Here is a 13,716-nt window from a genome sequence, read left to right as displayed (position 1 = left end):
AAGACAGTGATGAGTGTTGAAGTCTCAGTAAGCTTCTTGCTCAAAGGAGTTCTGCCCATGAACTTGGCTTCTAATGAGCCTGGACGCTGTCTTTGGTGGTAGTTTTGGTGCTGGGCTCATCCCCGGGACCTTGTGTATGCTCACTGAATGGTTTTCCTGTTGAGCCGCACCCCAGGCTCGTCCTCCATTCCTTTCTGGATTTTCAGTCTAAGTGCCAGATGCTAAACAACTTTCTTGGTGGACATAGGAAGGCTCCATCTGTTTCTGGAAAGCTGGGGAAGGATGGACTCTCCTCCAATTGTTGTTTTTTTACGTTCTCTCAGGTTCCCAGGCTTGTGACTAAGGAAGTTATTTTTGTTTCATCCCCATTCTTAAACAGCCGATACTTTGTGAAAGTACTCACAGAGACAGGTACTGACGGCAACACCACGCTTCTGTGCAATTCAGGTCATCATGAGAACCTTGCTTTGAGGATGTTCTTGTTGCTCTGTCAAATTACCCCTCTTGGGACTGGGATTGTCTGTGTTGTGACTCACCTGTGCTGCTGCGGCTTCGTCATGTCAGTTAACCCTGGAATCTAAGCAAGCAGTGATGGTTACACTAAGAGTAGTTTCTTCTACCCTTCCAGGAGAGGAGCATTATTGTGGCTAAATCCTGAAGTCACATTTCACAGTATATAAGCATAGAGCATAGCTGAAGCCCTGTGTGTTCTGGATGGTAATTGAGTTAACAGGTAGTCAGAGGGTGGCAGGTTTATATGGCATAATCCAAACCCAGGGACTGGTGGGTTGGACAGATCATGATTCTTGACAGCCAAATAAGGGAGGTGACGGGTTCTCATTTTATATGTTGTTCTAACAGTAAAAAGGATAAACAGCAGCACTTCTAACAGCTATGGGAATCGAGTCACTGCCTTGCATCCTTACTTAGGTTAAAGGTCAGTCTTAATTGACATGGATGTTTTCTTATGTTTAAGACCCCCAGTAGGGTAGGTGTGATTTTTACCTGTAATTGCAGCCCTTGGTAGGTGCAGGCAGGCAGACTGCCCTAAGTTTGAGCTACACAGACCCTGTCTCAAAAAACAAACCAACCAAACAAAACCCAGAAATAAAAAGGATACACATGGATGGAAAACTAGACAGAGGATAATTTAAAGGTTGAGGACCAGGATAAAGGTCAGGATAGAGAGGCTAGAAACAGAGGAAGGTGGATGGTCAGAGAGGACACAGTGGCCTGGTGTTCTAGCAGTCCACTGGAGAAGTGAGGACACCCCGGACCAGATCTGTAATAAAGGACATGGGGACAGCTTTAAAGCAAAGCCAACCAGTATACCTTGACTTCCCCAGTGCTTTGAATTTTATTCAGTTTCTTCTCTTTCCATCATAGGTTATTTTAAAAGTGGGTGGCATTTTAATTGAAAAGCCAGGAGGGGAAAAGAAACCCTCCTTTCATCTTATACCACTAATAACCTCTGGTGTCAGAATATATGGCTCTATTCCTCCTACGCATAAAGAGACAAACTGACAGGGCCAATATCTACTCATAGAAGTCCCATTCTGAACAATCAGCAGTCAGATCAGATTAGTTGATGGCACTTTTTGTCCACAAGGTACATGATATGTCTACTGTTTAAGGTTCCTTTTTTAAATTTATGTATTTGAGTACTATATCTGCATATACACCTGCATGCCAGAAGAGGGCCTTGGATCCCATTATAGATGGTTGTGAGCCACCTTGTGGTTGCTGGGAATTGAACTCAGGACCTCTGGAAGAGCAAGTAGCCAGCATTCTTAACCTCTGAGCCATCTCTGCAGCCCCCTTTAAGATTTTTAAATTTTGTTAGCAACACAGTTTTCAATGACTACATTTTTCCGCCTGTGTTGTTTCTCTATTTGTAGGATGGTACTGTAACAACACCTCAGGATGTGTAATTTGCAAACAATAGAAATGAATTTGGTATGCAGTCTAAAGGATGGGAAGTCTGGGAATATGGTGCTAGTATCATCTCATGCACACAGGGCAAGGGGGTATGAGAGAATAAACATGTAAGAGAGGATCAACCTCGCCTGTATAACAAACCTGTTCTCCCAGGAACCAAGTACTTGGCAAACAGCATTATGCCATTCTTGAGTCCAGAACTGTCACAGCCTCATTTCCTTAAGAGGCCCTTCCTTCCAACACTGCTGCACTGTGTTCTTGAGGGTTTGTTTAAGTCATAATGGCTGTGTTTTCTTCTTTAGCTGTTTATGACCATTGAGGGAGGTTTGCAGATCTCCCCCACCAGGCTATAATAAACGGCCCTACATGGAAGAACTTTGCACAGGCATATATAAGCTGATCAGACATTTCTTGATACATTCATTCCTCAAGGTGCACTCAAAGGGTGTGGACGTTTTTAATGCTTTGGGTAGATTTTATTGAGTTGTCATTCAGAGACACTACGCAAGTCTCTGCACTATCTCTGACAGCTGAAGAATGTTTTCCAAGGCCCTTGCCAGCGTTTTGTTATTTCTGAAGCTCTTTCCTGAGATTCAGGTTTAGGAAGGTGTGAAATGGTATTTTAATTGTTGTGTAACTTGGTACTCAAATATTTATTGACTGCAGGTAGATTCACGTACCATGTGCTGGAGAATGACAGTGAATACAGGATCAAAACAGGCCCTGGAAGTTTCTGTCATGTTGTGCAAAATGGGCTGTCTGTGATTAAAGGATAGAGTGTGTTTGGTACTGATAATCTGAGAAGATAGAAAAAGTGCTAAAAGAGAGGAGGGGGGATATGAAGCTCATGTGCACGCTTGTGCCTGCGTGTTGAGGGGGGTTCATGTGTGAATGATATTTTAATATAGTAGGAGGGGGCTACGAGTTAAGGACTGAAAGAGCCAACCAAGCCTCTGATTAGCAGATGAAACTGGGGTGAACAGCAGGAGGCACTTGAGGACTGTGTTCCAGGAATTGAAGGCACAAGTGGGGACAAAGAAAATGAGAAGTTTGGGGAACGCAGAGCTAAGTTATGTGTGGTCTTAAAAGTCCTAAGGACTTGGGGTTGAGTCTTAGTGACTCAAACCTTTATAATCTCACTGTGTTGAGAACAGACTGAACGCAAGCGAGTGTAGGAACCGGGGAGGAGGTGGTATTGCTGTAATTGCAGCAGCAGATGTTTTTGAGGACCAGGATGGCGGCAGCTTCTGGAGGTGTGCCAGTGCATGGATATTAGAAGGAAAGCTGATGGAGTTGAATGAGGGATGAGGAACGGAGAGATGGTGTCTTTCCACTGAGGTGGAAGGGATGAGGAAGATGACAGAATGGAGATCAGGAACTCGGTTATAGAGATACTAAGTTCAGGCAAATAGGAGAGATAAAACAGGTATGGAGTGGCAACTCTAATGTGTAGTCTAAAAGGCTTTGGTTTAGGGTTACAAATTTGGGATTCAGCAACCTGTAGATAGCGTGTGTGAAGGCACCAAATGGGATGAGGATACAGAGTGTGGGAAGTGACTAGGTCAAGGGCGCCTGTCTGGTGCTTTGAAGCTGAAAGGAGTAGAGGGAAGAGGGGACATCATGAAGAGGGTCAAGAAGGGACAGCTAGGGATGGAGGAGGGATGTCAGTCAAGACTGGCAACAGAAGAATCAGTTACCCCCATCAAACACGACTGAGAAGGTCACGGGGCAGGTAAGAGCAGTTTGAAGCGGGTAACAATAGGCTAAAAACACAGGGTTGTGCAGCTATTTAACAGGAAGCCTGGAGGAAGGCCATTTCCATGTTTGGTGATGAAAAAAATGTCACCTCTTGCTTGCCTGTCCTTCCACCCCTGCTGCTCAGCACATTAGTGACAAAAATCAGTTAAAACATGGTCGCCAAAAGTTCCACCTACCGCACACTCTTGCTACTGTTCTCAAAGGCTGGAAGCCAAGGGCGGTGTCCCAGGTTAGCAGCTTGCTTTTCACATGCCTGTCTGTGTTTGTTGGGGAGGAAGCATACTTCTTGCCAGCGCTCTTCTCAGACCTCCGTGGCCCCAACCAGAGATGAGGATCACTCCTTATATCACAAGAGGTCAGGAAAGCGAGCAAGCGTTCAGCTTTACATTTTTTTCTCTGTGGGAGCACTGAGGATAGAGAGTAAAAATGGCAGTTGGGGAGCCAGGAAAGGTATTTGAGATGGGGGTACACCCTGACAAGGTTGTGTTTGTTGACTTTACTTGCCCATTAGGGCTTTTGCTTATTTGTATTTGGAGCAAATGGTTGGACTGAGTTGGTGCTGCCATTTGTCCCATTATATTACCTTATTGTTAACTTTATACACAGTGATTTTTTTTAAAAAGTTTTTTACGTTGTCAAAAGTTTTCTATTTCTACATAGAACGAGACCTTCACCTTACACAGGAAATGGCATATATTCAGTTATCATTTTTGTAGTTTCATTTAAAATATTTTGCTTTTCTTATACAATGTATATTGGTGACCAGTCAGAGAAAGGAGCTAATATTTGTATAGCTCTCTTTGCCAGCTACAGTTCTAAGGCATTTGTTTCTCAAGAGGACCTATGAGGTAATGCAACTGTAGTTACTTTCTTTCCCTGCCCCCCATAAGATTTCCCTGTGTAGCCCTGGGTGTCCTGGAACTTGTCTCTGTAGACCAGGCTAGCTTTGAATTTAGAGATCTGCCTGCCTCCATCTCCCCAGTGCTGGAATTAATTACCATGCTTAGTTGTAATCACCCCTTTTACACAGAGGCAGTAGAATCCCAGAGAGGCTTAATAACTTGTCCCCAGCCACTGTATGGTGGAGCTGGACTTGAACTAAGCTGTCAGCCTCTAGATTGAGTCTTCTTATCTTACACCATAGTACTGACCAATTTTTAATTTATATAACTATCTCAATACAAATAAGTAGTTTTTGGATATAAATTCCCTCCCTTATCCTGTCCTGAATTTTTGTTCTAAGAGTTGCATGCAAGTTTACTAATCTGTCTATACAGCTGTGTGACGACAGTTAAAACAGAAAGCTTTGTTTGTAACCTTTAAGAATCATAATTAAGATGCTTTACATAGATAGGATTTGCCATTTTCACCATTGTTACCTGCACAGGTTTGGTAGCATTAAGCACATTCGCATTGTTGTAGAGCATCATTTCCATTTCTCATTTATCTACCCTAATTAATCTATTAAAAATTTAAACCTTAATTCCTAAGTCTCCTTTTCTCCCAGCCCTTGGCAATCATCCTGATTCTGTCTCTCTGAATTTCCATGCTCTGTTGAAGCTCATAGAAGACCAATCATGCAATCGTTTTCCTTTGTGATTGACCTAATGTGACTTAGCATCGTGTCTTCAGTTTAATTCATGTTGTGGCAGAGTCAACACTTCCTTCTTTTCTAAGGCTGAATAATAATGCCTCTTGTGTCTGTCTATACAATGCTCTTTCTGCCTGTGAACACTTTGGCTTCCACGTTTGGGTTACTGTGACTATTGCTGCTGCTAATGTGGGTGTTTACATCTCTTAAATCCCCTGCTTTCACCTCTTGGGTGTACATCTAGACATAGGGTTGCTGAATGATACGGTAAATAGATTTAATTGTTTGAGGAACTCTCTTGCTATTTTACACAGTGACTACACTAGTTTGCATTCACAATGGTAATGCTCAAGGTTCTAATAACTCCGCCTGATCACCAGTGTTTGCTTGTTTTGCACTGGTCATCTTGGTGGATGTGAGGGGGTAGCTCATTGTTTGGATTTGAATTTCCCCAATGGCAAGGGATGATGAGCAGCTTTTGGCTTGACATGTCCCTGTTGACCATTTGTGCATCATCTTTGGAGATATCCCTGTCTAAGTCCTTTGCCCATTTTTAAATTTAATTGCTTGGATGTTTTATAGTTGAGCTGTGCCTTTTCATTGTTTCTCTTCTAGAACTTTTAAGTTATCTGGATCTTAATTTATTAAAAAGTTTTAAAGAATTTTCTCAATGTCACCTCTAAAATAGATCATATGGGTTAAGTTTAACATAGCACTAAACTATAAGGTTAATTCAGGGAAAAGTTAACACAGATTCACTATCAAAATTTTCTGTGAGGGACAGGGTATATGTGTATGTTTGTCTATGTGTGTATCTTTTTTGTTGCTAAAAGACCATTTTAAAAATTGTTTTTCCTGACATACACAAAAGCTGTTGTTTAGTGTATATTTTATAAGCAGCCCGTTGATCTTATTTGGAGAGTATTTAGCATTACAGTACTATCCAGTGAAGTTAATTTATTAGATTACCTTATTAGTGAAAGCATTTGGCCCATTAGAGTTAATTACAAGTGAATATGCTAGCCACTGTTTTGAGAATATATAATTTATTTCTACTATAACTTAGTATTTCTTACTGCTTTGGGTTTACTTTTTCTGATTCCTAGTTACTGTAGATAATTACTATCAAGGTCTTTTTATGTAGTTGCATGTAAAGAGCTGAAATTATAACCATAGCTATTAAAGAGGTTATCTTTTGTGTTTGAACTCTGCATTAATTTAGCCCTTTATCTTCCTGAGTGTCCCTGCCAATTGCCTGCTTTATTAATGTTTATATGTTACCAAGTGACCACAATCATCTTTTCCTGCTGTAGTGAAAATTCCCATACCTTTTGCTCTGGCTGGTGTGCCAGCCTCCTAATTGGTGCCCTATATTTCTACTCTCCACTTTGGACAGTTCTGCCCCTCACCACGTGATGAAATTCTGATTCAAAACACTGGGAACCTTCCATGCTTCTCTCCTAATCTTCCCACTATGTTCATTACCAAAATTCAGGTTTGAAGTGTAGTGTTGTCTCTTTCCCGACTGTAAAATACCTGCCTCTCCAACCTGACTGTCTTTTTCTTTACCCATGTCATCTGTGTTCCCACTAAGAATGGGCACTGCCTGGCACTACGTGTTATGTCATGAAGCATGGTGACTTTTCTAGTTTACACTTTCCTTTGCAAATGTTTGGTTTCTGGAGTAAGGTGTCAGATGTTTCTCGTGCACACACTTGTGCTTTGTGATTACATGCAGTTACCTTCCCAGCTAAGCAAGTAAATACTGTGTAATGTAAGCTCCCATGTGAATCCATTGCCCAGATCTTTTAAAAAAGGTCTGTGTTACCTACTGTAGGTAACGTAGTTGTGGTTGATATTCTCTCTCTCTCTCTACGATACGTTAAATCTGTTTGTTCATGTCTGGTTGGTAGTTCAGTGATGGGAAATTACCTTGGCTGGTAGATGTTTGCATCTTTGGAAATTGCTATCATTCTTTTGAAGGTATTTCTCTTTCAATGTGGCCTCACCTACCTCTCCCAGGCATTTCCTTAGAGTAGGCTGGATCAGTGCTGGGAGACTGACAATGCCCCTGTGAAAGCCTTAGGGCTTTCTCTTGCCGAATAAAATATTTAATAGAAGTAGCAGGACAAAGGAGGACCATTCAGGAGTTCAGTCTTTGGCTTTCATTTCCTGCCCTAGGAAATGTATCCATTATGAAATCATGAATTTTCCAGTGGTAAAGTGGCTGTCTTCATAATAACCATATAAAAGCTATGAATGAAGGCATTGACTTAGTTTGTTTCTTTAGTGAAATAAAAAGAATTAACGACCAGCTGTTTGCAGATGGACTGGAGTAAAATAGTTACTAGAATCTACCTTGTCCATCCAGTTTAACCTTTCTTGGTTTCTGAATCTATTTTGTATTGGGCGTCATATGTTTGCGTGTGGCCCCATTGACTTCAGTGTTTAAACATTATAATGAAAGAAGGAAAACTTTCTTACACTTGGCTTTCTCTTTTCCAATATATTCCATCTTGCTAACTACCCTGAGATAGACCCACAAGACTGCAGTATATTTTTCTACAGTCACTTCACTATAGAGTTAAAACTTTATATATGATTTTCATCTTCTTTCACACTCCTGAACTGGAAGAGTTAATATTGTGAAAATGGCCATATTACAAAAATTAATCTACATGTTTATTATAATACCCACCAAAATTCCAATGGCAAATGTGAAAACAGGTTAAGAATTAAACAGTTCTGATTCATATAGAACTAAAAAGACCACTAATAGCCAAAGCAATTCAAAGGAGTAAGGAACATGACTTGCTGGAGGTATCGTACTACCCAACCTCAAATTGCACTATAGAGATAGTGACAGAAGACAGCCTGGCTTAGAAACATACACTTAGAGCAAGGGAATTGAATAAGGGTCTGTAAATAAACCAAGATGGTGGAACCTAATTGTTGATAAAGGAGGCAAAAAACCATGCTGTGGAAAGAAGCCATTTCAGCAAATCGTGCCGACGTACCTAGGATAGCTACCTACAAAAGAATGACATTGATTCCTATCTTTCAGCCTGCACCAAAAACAACTCAAAGTAGATCAAAGACCTTCATTTAAAACCTGAAGCTGTAAGAGGGAAACAGCAAATAGTCCTGAAGACATAGGGTAGGCAACACATTCCTGAACAGAACTTGGTAAGGAGGAACTAGCCCCAAGTATCGGCAAATGGGATTTCTTGAAATTAGAAAGTTTGTGCATGGAGAAAAGAAGCCACATCTGGACAAACAGCTCATAAAACGGGAGAACGTCTTTACCAGCTTTACTCTAGACAGGCAGCTTACATCCCAAAACAGCAAGAATTAAACACCAAGGAAATAAAATTGCCAGTCAATAAAATAATCTAGTGGAATGGACATGTCTCAATAGAACACACACAGAAGACTAATAACTGTGATTTTTAATATTCCTAGTCATCAGAGAAATGTAAATTAAAGTTACTTTAAGATACAACCCAGTAAGAATGGCTTTCATCACAAAATCTGACAAGCATGTTGAGGAAGACAGATATGGAAGAGAAGAGAAGCCCTTACTCATTTCCGGTGGGAATGCAAATCAATCATTCTTTGGAATCAGTCTGTAAACTCCCCCCCAAAAAACAGAACTACCCTGTGACCCAGCTATTCCACTCCTGGGCATACACTTGGAGAAGTCCATACCCTATCACAGAGATACTTGATATCCATGTTTTATTGCTGGTGTATTCATGACATGAAAGAAAATGAACCAACCCTTATATGTTTATCAACAGATACATGGATGATGAAAATGTGGTACATATACAAAATAGAATATTATTCAGCTGTAAAGAAAAGTGAAATCATGAAAATTCCAGGAAAATGGATGAAGTTGCAAGATATATTGAGGTCACCCAAACTCAGAAAGAAAAGAATGACATGTTCTTCCTCATATGCAAATCCTAGTCTATAGTGTATATATGTATGTTTACATGTATATATGTAAACAGCTTAGGTGTGTGTATATAGCATAATATTTAGCAGGGAGACCAAGGGAGGCCTATTAGGTGATGAAAAAACACAACACAGGCAAAAGGTCATGAGTCATCAGTGAACATAAAGCTATTTTTTCCAGCTTCATTTTTCATGATGGATATGTCTATAAAAGTGTAATTGATGGTGAAAGTCTTAAGCCCTAAGTGGAGCGCCATTGATTGAGAATGGTTGTTCTGACTGTATAGAAGTTCACTGGGATGTATAGAGTTCGGGACTGGGCAAGTGTTTGTTTGAATGGTTACCTTAAACCAGCTGTGTGCTATTTTTGTGAGCTAATTAGAATAAAAGGATTTTGATGTAAAATTTAAAAAGTTTGGTCCTTAGAAGGTACATCTCCCATTTAGTGTCACCAAGTACCTTTCTGTAGTGCCCATGAGGAATATGTTTCTTTATATGAGATTTAGGTATATAACCACCCTAGGCTTCCTTCCCTTAGCACCACGTCGAGACACTAGGAGTGTTGGTGAAACAATGCCTGCTAGGCACCCACTGTTTCTGTGTGGGTGCTTTCTCCTAGTAGCTCAGGCTCAGATTCGAACTTCTCTACCTCTGATGCTGGTTCTTTCTTCTTTTTCCTTTAACTGGGAGCTGTGGTACAGCAGAGGGATGATGGTTGGGCATCAGACTCACTACCTGTGACCTGCTTTCCTGGGGTACAGCAGAGGGATGATGGTTGGGCATGAGACTCACTGCACCGGTTAGACACGTGGCCCAAGCAAGCTGTTCACTTATCTAAGTTGCTTTTCTAAAGTGACAACATAACAATAATACATTGCTAGGATTAGCCCCATCATTAAAAGTGTGACTTGGGGAGGCTGGAGAGATAGTAAAGTATTTGCCATGCAAGCACGAGAAAACCTATGTTTAATCCTTAGCGTCTACATAAAGAAGCCAGACTGGGGAAGCAGAGACGGGCAATACCCCCTGGGGCTCACTAACCAACCAGCCTAGCCTCACAGACAAACTCTAGGTCAGTGAGAGACCTTGTCTCAAAAATCATGATGAATAGTCCTGAGGAATGACATCCATGTTGGCCTTTAGCCTCCATGTGCATGCATACTTGTGTACACATACCTCTTGCTCACGTGAACACACACATTCTTGGAAGCCAGGTGTAGAGGCACATGTCTGTTGTCCAAGTGCCCTGGAGGCTGAAGCAGGAGGATTACTTGAGCCCAGGAAGCTGGGCAACATAGCAAGACAGCCTTTCTAAATTAAATTAAACTTTTGGTGAAGCCGGTAAGAGGCAACTGGATGGACGTATCGATGGTTTCATTAGAACCTTCCTAAAGTGACCTAAGGCAGGTCAGGGGATTGGTGCCTGAGAACAGGCGGAGTGTGCTTGTGGGCAGGCTGCGGATTAGAGTGAAGTTGGTGTAGGTCTTCTGCGGCAAGCTGGGAAAGGTCTCAAATCAGTGATGCTTTCAGAGGCAGTCCTGGGAAAGATGCCTTTCCAAGGAATCCTTGTATCTTCGGAGCTCGCTAGGTGTTGACTACACTGTAGCTGTGCCCCAGAAAATTTGATCTGTTTGCCCAACTCTGAGCATTCATTCTGGAGATGACTCTGTCAGGGTGTTTTTTGGACAGGGCAGCAATTTGGTAAATTTGTATTCTAATGATCTTTTTTTTTTTTTCCCATTCCTCTGAAAGCACGTGAAAACTATTGGCATAAAAAAATAAATAGCCAAATGGGTGTTTGAATGTGTAACATGTGCTGTGCTAATATGAAATTTTATTTAATTATTAGACTTAAGAATCAAATTGCCTGGTAAAAAAGGTGACTCAGTGTCTCAGTGTAGATGGTGAGAGAATGTATTAACAAAGTTAGACATTTATACCTGGCATAGAAAGAAAATTGATTCAGTGAACATCTGTTGCAGCTCACTCTAATCTATTCTCCTTGCTTCGTAAAGTTCAAGGGACAGAGTTGAATTAGGAAGGCTTCTGTTCTCAGGGACCTTAGACTAGTCTAGAGTATGCTCATGAAGCAAGTATGAGGCATGAGTATATGCTGTAACAGCGGGGCCTGGACACTTGTGGAGAAACCATGATTCCCACTCAACAAGGCAGCTCAGATTTAATGACATTTTAAAGGCACTGGGCATTGAACCCAGGACTTCACACACGCTAGGCAAGTGCTCTGTTGCCGGGGAATATACGATTCTGGTATCACCACTTTCTATGTCATTGATAAATATGACACTATTGTTTTCATTGAAGGTCTTTCCAACCCTTGATGCTCTTTAGGTCTGTAATGCTGCCAGCATGGATAGTGTATGGCGAGACTTTGGAGATAGGACATATGGAGAAAACATGATTCCAGGGTTTGGAAGACTGCATGATGAAAGGGAAATAGAGATTAGCATGAAAGAGCCAGAGAGTGTCCAAGTTGAAACCCAATAAGGAATTCGGTGTGAGTGGGGTTAGGATTCAGAAGGAGGGTGGGGCAGAGCTTGAGAATTTGAAGTCTGTTCTCATGTAAGTCCTTGCCTAGAGAATAAAGTACATAAAATGCACTTTCCAAGAGAGCGAGAATGTGTTTGAACAGTCCTGACCAAAGAGTAGGGAAGTGCATGTTCAGGCAGTGTGACCATCCCATAGTATTCCCAAGACCTCAGAGGATAAGAAGCATATACATACCATGGGTAGCTGGAAGTATTTTTCCAGAAGTACTCTGTTAGGAACTTGAGTGGAAAACACTTCTCACATCAAGTTTGGCAAATAAACTAGAGAGAAGCACAGCGCCACCTGCTGTTCAGCTTTAAGCATTTTTATTTAATGGCTAATTTCTCCAACTACCTTTTTGTTTGTTTTGAGTGCTTTTATTCCTTTTTAAAAATATGGCTACCTCATGTGTGTGTGGAGCAACTTGCTTATTTTAATGTTAAAATGAGGGATATCATGTCAGTTTGTTTCTGCTTCGATCACAATTTTACCAAAAGTTTTCTTCTTCTTAAACGATTCCTCTGCTCTGTCTTCGCTTGAGAGAAGAAGATGTGTGAGTTAATTACTTCAGGTCAGAGGGTTTCAGCCACATTTCTCGTATCCTAATTGCTCCGTCTTCTGCTCCTGAATTATTCAAAACAAATAAGTATGTGGGAAGCTTTCATCTCTCGTCTGAAGCATTGTGGTGGCGAGCACTCATTTTGCATTCTGACTGAGTAGTCTGCCTAGAAGTTTGAGTGTACAAGTTCCAAGCACCAGCTTCCACATGGATAGCAGTAGAAAACCGTTTTGTTATTTTAAATCTCAAGGAAAACCTTCATACTTGAAAGCCGTACAAGCTTCTTGGGTGAATTCGTCTAGACTGCTTCCTATACCCAGAGCATCTTTGATGTGCAGGGCAGGAAGCACCCGGTCAGTGGCCAGCACCCACAACAATCTGAGCGTCCGCAGCCATAGCTGTAAGTCAAGAGTAATGTCACACTTGGTGGGTTGTTGAGACAGTAGTCCCAGGCAAAGCTAAGGGTCTACAAATAATTCATTTTGTTTCTGTATCTTAGTGGGAATTTTGCACATTTTTGCTTCTTTGCAATTGCTCAGAAAGTCTGGCAGGAATACAAGTTCTTAGGAACAGATTTCTTTGGATGACCGTCTAGGAGACCCTGAACTGGTTACTTGGTCACAGCACCTGTTGTATAAAGGAGCTTGAAGTATGTTATTTGAGTTGGTGTGATTGTGTGGGGCTGTTTGTAACAGAATAGTAGCCGGGGCTCTTGTGAGCCAACTGGAAAGCGGAAAAAACATCACTGCTGCTTTGTTTCCTGAAAGACTGTCTTGTAGAAGTGCTTTGTAATCTTTTACTTTAGATGCCAGTTCCAAGGGAGGTATAGATTATGTACCTTTAAGCTTAATCGTAAATTATTTAAACTCAGGAGAATACTGTGACAGTTTCTGTAAATTCTGGTTTCTGCATGTCAAGTCGGAACACAATCTAACCTGGTTCTCTTTTTATGCAAAAGATGTACTCAGAAAAGTGCTTTTTGTTTTTTCTCCTTGTGTTTTTTTTCCCGTTTCTCCTTAAATTTCCTCACAAAATAATTCATGAATTAGCTAAGACAATTTTGGAGGGCCTGCTGTGCCCAGGGTCACAGTAGGTACAGGGAGGGGTGAGGGTATAGAGAATTGTCACTATTAATAAGAAGCGGATGAGAAAGATACGGATGATATGTTTGTGGGATATGTGAGCTCTTTGCTTGAACGACAAATCCATGTCTCTTTTTTTTTTGGTCTGAGGAAATGGGGCCAAAGTGGTTGACCCCTTTGGGTGCCAAACAGCAGCACAGGGCTACTGTTCGTTGTCCTCTGTTTCACTCCCCTGACCCCAATACCTTCGGTTGTTACCTTGGCCTTTTGGCGGGGCATGA

General features: G+C 41.3%; 1 protein-coding gene and 1 long non-coding RNA gene across 4 annotated transcripts in view; one reads left to right on the top strand and one right to left on the bottom strand.

The window, feature by feature from the left end:
• Positions 1-4,095, bottom strand: part of LOC131894722 (uncharacterized) — a 29,005-nt gene extending 24,910 nt beyond the window's left edge. Inside the window, exon 1 of the long non-coding RNA XR_009374987.1 lies at positions 3,873-4,095. This is a non-coding gene — a long non-coding RNA (uncharacterized LOC131894722). The remainder of the gene's footprint in view (positions 1-3,872) is intronic.
• Mtus1 (microtubule associated scaffold protein 1) overlaps positions 1-13,716 on the top strand; it is a 147,202-nt gene that overhangs the window by 66,635 nt on the left and 66,851 nt on the right. The window contains exon 1 of one of the 3 annotated variants that reach the window (XM_059245024.1): positions 3,842-4,051. The exons of the other annotated variants lie outside the window; for them this stretch is intronic. Within the exon in view, the coding sequence (XP_059101007.1) occupies positions 3,946-4,051 (106 nt within the window). The 5' untranslated portion in view covers positions 3,842-3,945. Of the gene's footprint in view, positions 1-3,841; positions 4,052-13,716 lie in introns of those variants that run through there. 3 annotated transcript variants of the gene reach the window in all.

The sequence above is a fragment of the Peromyscus eremicus genome, chromosome 17 (assembly GCF_949786415.1).
Source record: "Peromyscus eremicus chromosome 17, PerEre_H2_v1, whole genome shotgun sequence".
Classification (NCBI taxonomy): Eukaryota; Metazoa; Chordata; class Mammalia; order Rodentia; family Cricetidae; genus Peromyscus; species Peromyscus eremicus.
This window is presented reverse-complemented; position numbering and strand designations above follow the sequence as displayed.